The sequence below is a fragment of the Tachysurus fulvidraco genome, chromosome 25 (assembly GCF_022655615.1).
Source record: "Tachysurus fulvidraco isolate hzauxx_2018 chromosome 25, HZAU_PFXX_2.0, whole genome shotgun sequence".
NCBI classification, from domain to species: domain Eukaryota; kingdom Metazoa; phylum Chordata; class Actinopteri; order Siluriformes; family Bagridae; genus Tachysurus; species Tachysurus fulvidraco.
In genome coordinates, this window is record NC_062542.1 from 16,753,728 (window position 1) to 16,766,227 (window position 12,500).

The following is a 12,500-nucleotide window of genomic DNA, read 5'->3' on the forward strand; positions in this document are numbered from 1 at the left end:
AACCAGGAAACAGTTGCTATGGTGATGCTGGGTTGCTCGGGTCAGCAGGTTCTTTTAATTGTCTATGATGTCATTTTCCAAAAATGAACAGTGTCGTCTCTCTCTCTCTCTCTCTCTCTCTCTCTCTCTCTCTCTCTCTCTCTCTCTTTCGCTCTCTCTCTCTCTCTCTCGCTCTCTCTCTGTGTCTCTCTGTCTGTCTCTCTCACTCTCTCTCTCTCTCTGTCTCTGTGTCTCTCTGTCTGTCTCTCTCTCCCTCTCTCGCTCTCTCTCTCTGTGTCTCTCTATGTCTCTCTCGCTCTCTCTCTCTCTGTCTGTCTCTCCCTCTCTCTCTCTCTGAGTCTCTCTGTCTGTCTCTCTCATTCTCTCTCTCACTCGCTCTCTCTCCCTCCCTCTCCCTCGCTCTCTCTCGCACTCTTTCTCTCTGTGTCTCTCGCCTTCGCTCTCTCTGTCTCTCTCTCTGTCTGTCTCTCTCACTCGCTCTCTCTCCCTCCCTCTCCCTCGCACTCTCTCTCGCGCTCTCGCTCTCTCTCTGTGTCTCTCTCGCCCCCCCCTCTCTCTCTCTCTCACTCTCTCTTTTTGACACTCTACCTATTTATCCCTCTTTTCCCCTGGTGCACAAGTATAAATATGTAAATGTGTTGTCTTTATGCAGGACTCTTTCTTTCTCATTAACTTTATTTAGGGAAGATCAGCTCCATCCCTCCATCCATCCCTCCGTCTCAGTGAGAGTTCCCGCTTGCTGCCGTGCGTCACTCACGTGTAGCCCAGAGCTAGTTGTCCTGGTTATTAACCTTGACATTAGCTTTATTCCTGAATTCGTCTTCCTCGTTTTCTTCTCCTCCTCCTCCTCCTCCTCCTCAGTGTCCCTGCTCTGGAAGGCTGTTTCTCAGCTGACACACTTCTGCCCCCCTCAGGCCTGAAGCGGTATCACTCGTGTCCTGTAAACTAAATCAGGTGCTAAAATAACGGGTCATCGTCGTATAGCTTTCAGCGTGTTGTAGCGTGTTGTAGCGTGTTGTAGCGTGTTGTAGCGTGTTGTAGCGTGTAGATGTGCACTGATTAGAGCTGTACATTAAAGTCTGATGCGAGATCCAGAGATCAGACTGTAATGTGGAAGTGAATGTAATCATTTAGGATGTGATGTTTAACGTTCATTTGTGTTATAGACCACACCACTCTGACCTGACGCACTCTCTCTCTCTCGCTCTCTTGCTCTCTTTCCCTCGCTCTTGCTCTCTCCCTCTCTCTCTTTCTCTCTCTCCTTCTCTCTGTCTCTCTCTTTCCCTCTCTCTCTCGCGCTCTCTCTCTCTCATTCCTTCTCTCTCTCTCATTCCTTTCCTCTCTCTCTCTCTCTTTCTCTCTCTCTCATTCCTCCCCCTCTCTCTCTCTCTCTCTCTCTCTGTCTCTCTCATCCCCCCCTCTCTCTGTCTCTCTCTCTTTCTATCTATCTATCTATCTATCTATCTATCTATCTATCTTTCTCTGTCTCACACACTCTCTCTCTGTCTCTCTCTCCTTATTAATAATTTTTCACCTTTAATGTAACTTTGGTGATGATGATGATGATGATGATGAAGATGCAGCAAGTCTGAATTTATTCTTTCTATTTCTTTCCTTTTTTCTTTTTTTCTCTCTCCCTCGTCTGCCCCCTGAGCTGCAACCTATTTGTCCAGGAAGTTGTAAAAAAAAAAAAAAAAAAAAATTTTGTTTCCTGAAGACTCGAAGAAACTCGGCTGTGACCAGAAAATGCTGAAGGCAGCGTTAACGAAGTCTGTGCTGAAAAAAGCTAGAAGTAAAAACGCAGCACGAATCCTGACGCACGTGTTAGTTTCATTTGAGTTGAATGAAGTAAACTTTAGTCACACCTTCGTGACGACTCCACATTAGGACACGTGTGACCTGCTCAGGACCTTCCTGCTCCACCAGCAGCACGGACACAGAGCTTTCGGGATCTTTTCCCTCGTCTGATTGACGTAACAATTTAATTCTGTACGGAGATGAGCATCATTTTTCACATCAAGGTCACTTCTGACTCCTGACTGAGGCTCTGACTCGCTGTTCCACCTCGTGTGGAGCTGCACCGCTGCTTTTATTAGGGACACACACGAGAATTCACCTTGTTCTACCATCATTCAGCATTTTACACAACACTTTACCTGGTGTGTGTGCCTGTGTGTGTGTGTGTGCGCGCGTGTGTATGTGATGTGTGTGTGTGTATGTGATGTGTGTGTGTTCCTTTAGTTTCTTCATGATGGTCATGTGACCTTTTTCTTCCTTGTGAACTTGATACTCTGTGTATTTATTCATTTATTAACACCGATGATAGAAGTGGTTTCGGACGATGGAAGACGCTAACGGACTCTCTAATGAACATGCTAGCGGTCGCGCGTGACCTTCTAGCTAATCAGGAGTGTATCTACATGATTAGTCTCAGCTCCGCCTCCCGCCTCCCCTCCTGAAACGGCGAGTCACTCGACATCTCACGTTCAGATTATACAGATTTACATATTTCTGAATCCCTGATCTTTATTAATCGTGTGTGGTGTGTGTGTGTGTGTGTGTGTGTGTGGTGTGTGTGCGGTGTGTGTGTGCGGTGTGCGGTGTGTGTGTGCGTATGTGTGTGCGATGTGTGCGTGTGCGATGTGTGCGTGTGCGATGTGTGTGCGATGTGTGTGATGTGATGTGTGTGCGATGTGTGTGATGTGATGTGTGTGCGATGTGTGTGTGTGTGTGCGATGTGTGTGCGGGGTGGGGCGATGTGATGTGAGGTGGCGTGTGTGCGTCGATGTTTGTGGGTGATGGTGTGTTGTGTGCGTGTGTGATGTGTGCGTGTGTGATGTGTGCGTGTGTGATGTGTGCGTGTGTGTGCGATGTGTGCGTGTGTGATGTGTGCGTGTGTGATGTGTGCGTGTGTGTGCGATGTGTGCGTGTGTGATGCGTGTGTGATGTGTGCGTGTGTGATGTGTGATGTGATGTGTGATGTGATGTGTGTGTGATGTGTGCGTGTGTGATGTGTGCGTGTGTGTGCGATGTGTGCGATGTGTGCGTGTGTGATGTGTGTGTGATGTGTGCGTGTGTGATGTGTGATGTGAAGTCCCTGTGTTTAACTTCTACTCCGTTTCCTTACAAGACTGATTATTTATTTATTTGTGTATTTATTGACAAGGTTACACTCGTTATCACACAAATCCGTCTGCATGCTTGTGTTTTGTTTTTGCTTTTTAATCGTTCTTAATTATCTGTTGTCATGGACACGCCCCATAAGGCCCTTAGCTCCGCCCACTTTGTCTTTACTGGCAATATTTTGTGTGAGACGGACGATTGGATTTATTTTTTAGCCGAATTAAGTATCTCAGGTTAAATGTTAAATCGTGAAGAATCGATATGACAAACAAACCTGACAGCGTGTGTGTGTGTGTGTGTGTGTGTGTGTGTGTGTGTGTGTGTGTGTGTGTGTGTGTGTGTGTGTGTGTGTGTGTGTGTGTGTGTGTGTGTGCAAGCGTGTATGTGTATTCGTGTGTGTGCGTGCGTGTGTATGTGATGTGTGTGTGTGTGCGTGTGTGCAAGCGTATATGTGTATTCGTGTGTGCGAGCGCGTGTGTGTGTTTGTGCGGGCACGTGTGTGTGTGCGTGCATGCGTGTGTGTGTGTGTGTGTGTGCGTGTGTGTGTTTCCTTATCTTTATGTTTGCTTTTTAACGTGTGATGCATTTTTTATTCGCAGCCCACCGAAGTTGCCAGTGGTGGTGTCTGGAGTGGTGACTAAGGTAAGCACACACACACTCTCTCTGTGTATATCACCGTGTGTGTGTGTGTGTGTGTGTGTGTGTGTGTGTGTGTGTGTGTGTGTGTGTGTGTGTGTGAGAGAGAGAGAGAGGAGGTGGATTATGGAGGTGAGTCTGTTTATCACAGTTTCACTTTTTATCAGAATATCCAGAGAGAAGCTCAGTGACTGCACATGATGTATAATTCACATCCTGTGTGAAGCCCTCGGGGTCGCTGCTGGTGTGTGTGTTAATGTCTACACTCAGAGTAGTGTGTGTGTGTGTGTGTGTGTGTGTGTGTGTGTGTGTGGAAGGTAAGGTTTCTCCTTTCTCTCTGGAGAGCCCACATTCTGACAAGAAAGAAGCGAGCGAGAGGCTGCACTGCTCCTGACGCATCAAACAAAAGCCCTTATACAGAACACACTCGACTCCTACTGGGAAACGGCGTGACACGAGGCAGTGGCTCGGTCCGAGTCGACGGTGTGACACACACACCGCTCGGTTCCTCCTCTACAAGTTTCTGATCATTAACCAAAAGATTATTTATTCGTTTATTCTTCAGAAAGCAAACGCGTTTCTGTCCTCGTGTGTGTTCCAGCAGATAAACATCTGTCCAGAAATCCTTCGGCGTTCCCGCTGACGCCGGAGACTCCTTCCATGAATGTTACATAAACGTTAGAGAGAGAACTTCAACTCAACGTGTCGAAGATTCTTTATATCGGTTTAATATTAATGGCGCCTTCTCTTTACACGTCCTTGGATACGAGCGGTTACTATAGAAACAGTAGAGTGTTGGTCCTAATGAGCACCTTGTAATGAGCACCTAATGATTGTGCTCGTGTTATTAGGGACCTGTTTCACTCTGTGGGGGAGAGAGAGAGACAGGATTCAGTGTAGTGTAGAGTTCTGCAGTGTTTTATTACACACACACACACACACACACACTCTCACACACACACTCTCACACAGTCTCACGCCTGCACACACACACTCACTCACTCTCACTCACACACTCTCACACACACAGTCTCACGCCTGCACACACACACATGCATGCACATACACACAGTCTCACACATGCGCACACACACACACATTCTCACACCTGCACACACACATGCATACACATACACACAGTCTCACACATGCACACACACACACACTCACACAGTCTCATGCCTGCACACATACAGTCACACGCATGCACATACACACATTCTCACACATGCGCACACACACACACACATGCACACAGTCTCACACATGCACACACACACACAGTCTCACACATGCACACACTCTCACACACACAAACACACACACAGTCTCACGCCTGCACACACACACACACGCATGCACATACACACAGTCTCACGCATGCACACACACACGGCCTCATGCATGCACACACACTTTCACACATGCACACACACACACTCTCACACATGCATACACACGCATGCACACAGACAAACACAGTCTCACACATACACACATACTCTCACTCAAATACACGCACACACACACTTTCACACATGCATGCACACACACACACGCATGCACACACACACACACTCTCACACATGCATACACGCATGCACACACAAACACAGTCTCACACATACACACATACTCTCACTCAAATACACGCACACACTTTCACACATGCATGCACACACACGCATGCACACACTCACTCTCACACATGCACACTTGCGCACACACACACACACACACACACTCTTACACGAGCACACACATGGTTTGTTAAGTTGTAAACCAAACTTCCTGTGTGTGTGTTTGTGTGTTCGTGTGTGTGTGTGTTGCGCACTCGTGCTCCTCAGGGCGATAAGGACTTCACCCCGGCTGCGGCTCAGGTGGCTCACACGAAGCCCCAACCCTCGGTGCAGAAGCTGCCGCAGTCCCACCACATCAACCAGCACATCCATCAGCCCCGCAAGTGAACCTCCACCCTGATTCAGTGCACAAGGACCACACCAGAACCTCCAGCCGATTCTCAGAGTCTAATCCCCACTCAATCCTTTTCCAACCCGTCCCATAAAGATCCCCATCTGATTCCCAGCCATTCTTTAGCCGACTCTAGATTTTTTTTTTTTTTTTTTTTTTTTTTCTTTTCAGTTCTCCTCTGAAACCCAATCCATTTGTATCCCGAGCAATTTCTAACCAACTGCCATCTAAACATTTGGGAATCTCAGATGATTCCCAAATAACTTGCAACTAATCACCAACCGGTTCCCAGCCCGTTCCTCTGACCAGACTGATTCCCGATCAGTTCTCAGCTGATTCCTAAACAGCTTGACAAATTTCCTCCCAGTTCCCAACCAGTTCTTCACTGATTGCTGACCAGTTTACACCCAATTCCCAAAAATTCCCAAATGACTTCTAATTCCGTGCTCAGGTTCATCATGGGGTTCCCAGCATTCCTCATGGCCCCTTTCTGTCTGTGCCTGCCAGTGTTCTGCCTTGAACAACATCGTGAGATCTCTCTCTCTCTCTCACACACACACACACACACACACACACACCCCAGTTCTCGATAAGATCTCCTACACTAAGTCCCACAGCTCCGTCACACAGATCTGTAGCTGTACTGATTGACAGGTTAATTGAGTTTGTTTCTGTTTGTTTTAGACCAATTTTTTTCCTGGAACGATGTAAAGTGTGTAACTCGGTTTGTGTAAGCGGACGACGTTAGAAATGAGGTGTGGCTGTCTGAATAAAGAGTTAATATAAAATCATCATGAGACTCGTTATTAGACTCCGCCCACACGCACGCATGACATCACCGCCTCCTCATTATGAGATCGTGATGTTAAATAAAAGTGCAGTGTTGTCCTTTTATTACCTTTTTTTTAAGGATACTTTAAATCTCTCTGTTTTTGTTTATTTCTCTTTCTCTCTTTTTTTCTGTCACTCTTTTTTCTCTCTCGCTCTTTTGGTGTCAGACTTTCTTTTATCTATCTTGATGTCTTTCTCTCAGTGTCTGTGTCTATTTTTTTTGTCTGTCCTTTTCTTCTTTCCTGATCTCTCTCTCCCTCCCCCTCTCTCCCTCCCCCTCTCTCTCTACCCCCCTCTCTCTCACTCTCTCTCGCTCTCTCCCCCTCTCTCTCCCTCCCCCATCTCCCTCTCTCTCTCCCTTTCTCCCTCTCTCTCTCCCCCCTCCCTCTCACTCCCCCCCTCTCTCTCCCCCCCCCTCTCTCGCTCTCTCCCCCTCTCTCTCACCTCCCCCCCTCTCTCTCTACCTCTCTCCCCCCCTCTCTCTCTCTTGCTCTCTCTCCCCCTTCTCCCCCCCCCTCTCTCTCCCTCTTTCTCTCTCTCCTCATCTCTCCTCCTCTCTCTCCCTCTCTCTCCCTCCCCCCCTTCTCTCCCTCTCTCTCTCTCTCCCCCCCCTCCTCCCCTTCTCTCTCCCTCACACACACACTTGTTGGTTTTGTGGAAGCGGAGGTTTTGGACTTGTTATATTCAGGTCAAGGTCTCACTGTTCCATTCTGTTATCTGCTGTTTGTCTGCACTGATGTTACAGCAGGTTCAGGGTCACCGCAGCACCGTAGCTTCGGGTCGGTCTGATCTCCCTCACGTGTCTTTAACATGTCACCGTTCGCTACACGGCGAGCGCGTTAATATCATCTACAGTTAATATCTTCAATCAGAACGCAGGACTCAACAGCGCCGTGAAATAAAACACGAATAATAATAATTAGATATTTAACGGTGTTCCATACAGACGCCTCCAGATCATTTTTAATTTTATTACCGATTAGAACTTTAACGAACGTATAACGAGCCGTGATGAGTGATATAATATATACAACTTTTATTTGTTTTACTTTTATTGTAATCTGTAATTCTTTTTTATTCCTGATGCCATAAGAAGATCATGGCTTCTCGTCCTATCTCGAACATCAGCAGCAGATCCTCCAGTCCTCCACTAGAAGGTGCTGTTTCCTTCTATTCTCTTCTCCTTCTTTTCTCCATCTCTTCTCCTTTCTCTAAATCATTGCTTTGGCCTGGAATAAAAGAAGCGCTGACTCATGGAGCAAAGCTAAGCTCATGCATCTCTCTCGAGGGCCGCCGTCTCTCGTGAGGCTCAGATGTTTTAGAAGAAGAAGAAACGAAAGCGGAGTCGGAGTTTGGAGTGACGGCACAGTACCGCAAACTTTATTCACGTTTCATCAGATACACTTTCCTCAAACATCGCCGCTTATCCGATTTCACACGTTCCTGATGCTCCGGAGGTCACGTGACCATCTCGTGTCACCTGACCTTTAGTAGAAGAAGAATCATACACACTGTTCATAAAAATGAGCGGATTTAAAATACAGAATACATTTTTAGAGAACGTTTGTGTTATAAATCTAAAATCAGTTAGTCATTTTAAAGCTATTTTAAATTTCGTCCGTTTTATTTGAATAATTCATCATTAATTCATGTCTCGAGTTCGTTCGTGATCGTTTCACGTCACGTTGCAAACCGACTACACAAAATACGTGGCTGTATTTATTTATGAGCTTTATTTATATTTGAGATCACGCAGCTCATGTGTAACTTATTCGTTAATATTTGAATATTATTATAAAGGGGTGCCAATAATTCTAGAGGGCACTAAAGAGAGAGAGATGTGAACACTGAGTGTAGGAAGAGAGGCACAGTGGTTCTGTGGTCAAGAATAAAGTCTAGAACCTGAGGTTTGTGTGATGATTAAAGTGTTCCTGAGAAACGGAGAGAGTCACGTCGTTAACGCACCGAGCTGCAAGTTCATGATGTTATGGGATGTGACCCAAACACCTTCTGACCAATCAGAACTCAGCAGCGCTGCGGTATGATATAATATAAACCCAGACTACAGATCCGGCGTACTGTAGTTCGGTTCTCAGTGATGAGAAATGTTATTAAATTCAGTTTAGTGTTTTTATTTTTGTTTGCCCAGGATTTTTCAGCGGAAACTGAAACTTCTAGATTCAGAAGTATTGGCATCTCTCGGTCTCATCCCTCTGCAGCAGCTACAAGGGTGGTGCTCGATATGAACTCCCACCTCACATGCACACAGATAGATGGTTCCTCGCTGGAGATTCGGACCAGGCTCTGTTGATTAAATGTGCTCGTTAGAATATTAGGCCACGCCCACTTTTTATTTTCACTTTCAGGGTTTTTTTTGTTTTTTTTTTAGATTTATCACCTATAAGTGTGAAGTTTTTATGGAGGAAATGTTTGATTTTTTTTTTTTTAAACATTTTTAATTTCGGGAAATATTTTTGCCGTGATGTTTTTGCTGGTAGTGTAGATGCTTCAGTCATTAACAGTCAAGACGGTGTCCTAAGATCAAAGCTTGTAGTATCTCAAAACGCAACCAAGAATAAATATGAAAATAAATTATCATCAACATCAAAAGTTTCAAGTATCACGATGCCCCGGGCCGGACTCGGATGTGTAGTGCACGTGTCGTGTTATTTCTGTTTTCTCCCAGCGAGATGTCTCTTGGTGACCGCCTCCAGCCGTTTTCTCTCAGCTTCTTCTGCCTTCTTTCTTTCTTCTTTAAGTTCTTTGTACCTCCACTTGGGCACCTGAAGGAACTGGCCATTGTTGCTGCTGCTTTTGCGCCGCACCTTCTCCGGCTTGTGCGATTCCGTCGGAACCTTGGTGATCCGCAGCTTGGGCACCACCAGTCCCGGTCTCACGCTGCTCCGTCTCACCAGGTGTAGCGGGAGGAGACTTCCTCTCCGGAGCGCTGAAGAGTCGCTGGGAGTTTGGGGCTGAAGGCTAGCACGCCTATCTCTGGGTTTAGGCAACAGAGTGACGCGAGAATTCTGGAAAAGGCGTCTGGACGTCTCCAGCCGCTCGGGTCCAAGTCCTTTGAGCTGCTGCAAGCGCTGCTTTTTCAGGATCTCCTGGACCGAGTAGCGACGTTTTCCGACGCACGGCGGACTCCCGGGACACACCGTTCGACAGGACGTGGCGATAAACGGGCTTCCCAGTGCCGTTGTCATCTGCACCATGTGGTCGAACACACCGTCTTCTGAAGCTTCTGTCACGTTGCTGATGTCAAAAAAGTTGCGCATTTTCTGCACCATCTTCTGGATGCAGCCTTTGCGCTGTTGTGATTTGGCCACCAGAGCTGGCAGTAAGGGCCACTCGGGCTGGTACGAGTCGCTGCACTGTTCAGGACACGGCCTCTGGATGAGCCGCTGCATGACAGAGACGGTCTCGTAGCGTCCGGTGAACAGCGCCCACTCACAAGGAGTCAGCTTACGCCCGTTATCTCTGGCTTCCAGGTCAGCACCTAGCAAACACGGCAGACTCTTAAACTCTCACCTCAGACTTAGAATTGTTTTATTATAAAGAGAGAAGGAGAGAGAGAGAGACAGAGAGACTGAAGCGATTGAAGTTTCTATCCCTCAGAAGGATGATGTACCTGCCATGATCAGCGCTCGGACACAGTCCACTCTGCCCTGCATGGCAGCTTTCATCAGCGCGCTGAACCCGTGACAGTTCCTCTTCTCCATGTCAACACCAGGGAAGTAGTTCAGCAGATAGTTAGTGACGGTGCTGTGGCCTGTGGTCAAGTGATAAACGGGTTAAATACACGACTTTCTTTCTTAAAGACTAAGTGAGAAATGTTACCTGATGTTAAAAAAATGAATGATGTAACATTTCTAATTTCAGCTCTAAAAGCCTGGAATATTTTTGCCAACAAACTAAACAAATATTATTTATATATTAATCTACATTATGCAGCAGAAACGTTGTCGTTTGCAAGCGATTCGATTCTTTGAGTCGGCTCACAGACTCCGAATGAGCCGGCTTCTTTTTTCCTAACCTTTAGTATTTATATACGGAGGTGAGCTGAGTGAAAAATATATAACTTCATGCTATAGTTTGGCAAAGAAAGAAAAACTGTCGTAATACGACAACAAAAAAAAGTCAATTGGGCTGAAAGTGTCACATGATATGATTCACTAAATTCCCAGAAATCAACGTACGCTAAACTCACCGGCCTGTGCGGCTGTGATCAGAGCCGTGTTTCCCTCGTTGTCCTGCCAGTTCACATCCAGGTAAGGACACAGAGAAAGTGCGACGACGACTTCCACGTAGCCGTGATAACACGCCACCATCAGCCCCGTCTGCAGAGACAAGATCCACAGACTCTAAAGATTCACTCACTAAATCGTGTCGGATTTGTTCAGATTTAAAAGTCCGATCGGCCTGAAAGCTGTTGATATTTAACACGATAATAAATATTGTCCACGTCACTTAAAGCAGAACGATTTCACACTTCATCTGCTTTACATTTATGTAAAATATCTCCTTTAGATGTTTCCTTTTCTTTACATCGCCGTGCCAAATGACCCACATGCTAACGGCGAATAGTGTTAATGACAGAAAGACGATACAGGACATTCACAAGCTGTTACATGGTCTGCGTGAGGGATTTGACGCTCAGTAGTTCTGTAACTTATCATTTTACAGCTGTTAACCTCTGACAGGTGCAAAGTAATTAACACTGGAGACTCCTTACAGACACCTCAGGGCTGTAGCTCAGTGGGTAAGGTGTTGTGTTACTGATTGGAAGGAAGGTGGTGAGTTCAAATCCCCGGACCACCAAGCTGCCACTCCTGGGCCCCTGAGCACGGCTCTTAACACTTCATCGCACAGCTGTACAGTATAAGTGAGATAAACTCTGGATAAGGAGTCAGTAAAATAATGTAAATGTTTGTAGCTCTTGGGTAAAAACAGTCACTTAGCCACCAGCAGCCTGTGAGAAAGCTGACGCTTGATGTTCCTGAAGAAGCCCAAAGGCTTTACTCACTCACTCATCTTCTACCGCTTATCCGAACTTCTCAGGTCACGGGGAGCCTGTGCCTATCTCAGGCGTCATCGGGCATCGAGGCAGGATACACCCTGGACGGAGTGCCAACCCATCACAGGGCACACACACACTCTCATTCACTCACACACACACACACTCTCATTCACACCTCCAGGGTCGGGGTTCGATTCCCACCTCCGCCTTGTGTGTGTGGAGTTTGCATGTTCTCCCCGTGCCTCGGGGGTTTCCTCCGGGTACTCCGGTTTTTCTCCCCGGTCCAAAGACATGCATGGTAGGTTGATTGGCATCTCTGGAAAATTGTCCGTAGTGTGTGAGTGTGTGAGTGAATGAGAGTGTGTGTGTGCCCTGTGATGGGTTGGCACTCCGTCCAGGGTGTATCCTGCCTCGATGCCCGATGACACCTGAGATAGGCACAGGCTCCCCGTGACCCGAGAAGTTCGGATAAGCGGTAGGAAATGAGTGAATGAATGAATGAACGTTGTTATTAAGTAGAAATTGTGAGATTTTTTTTTATTATTTCTATTAAATCAAACTAACCAAAAGGTGACATTCACAAAATGTCAACATTTTTGAGATAATATTAATAATAACAAGTGACTAGAATCGTAAGTTAAATAAGGAGTTAAAGTGAAAAACGTCACTTTTCTGCACGCAGGGTTCGGGGTTTCTGTAGCTGACATGAAACAGAGCTGTAGACGGTTACAGACGGCGTCTTTAAGACAGAAACCCTGTGGTGCTGAGACGGGTGAGGATTTCGGTACGGGACGCCTCTGCTTGCTCTCAGCTCGCTCTGGGTTTGCAGCACATTTTAGTTCCTTTGGATAAACTGTATCGTCTGAGCAAATTTAAATGGAAATGTAATGTAAATTTATGCAGGTGCCATTTTGGGGCA

General features: G+C 46.5%; 2 protein-coding genes across 2 annotated transcripts in view; one reads left to right on the top strand and one right to left on the bottom strand.

Annotated features, from left to right (window-relative positions):
- LOC113646374 (death-associated protein) overlaps positions 1-6,521 on the top strand; it is a 13,708-nt gene extending 7,187 nt beyond the window's left edge. The window contains exons 3-4 of the mRNA XM_027152599.2: positions 3,723-3,765; positions 5,607-6,521. Of these exons, the coding sequence (XP_027008400.1) occupies positions 3,723-3,765; positions 5,607-5,726 (163 nt within the window). The 3' untranslated portion in view covers positions 5,727-6,521. The remainder of the gene's footprint in view (positions 1-3,722; positions 3,766-5,606) is intronic.
- Positions 6,522-7,912: 1,391 nt separating this feature from the next.
- Positions 7,913-12,500, bottom strand: part of ankrd33ba (ankyrin repeat domain 33ba) — a 9,324-nt gene continuing 4,736 nt past the window's right edge. The window contains exons 2-4 of the mRNA XM_027152547.2: positions 10,772-10,901; positions 10,193-10,333; positions 7,913-10,060 (exon numbers count right to left, since the gene is read on the bottom strand). Coding sequence (XP_027008348.1) covers positions 9,228-10,060; positions 10,193-10,333; positions 10,772-10,901 — 1,104 coding nt within the window. The 3' untranslated portion in view covers positions 7,913-9,227. The remainder of the gene's footprint in view (positions 10,061-10,192; positions 10,334-10,771; positions 10,902-12,500) is intronic.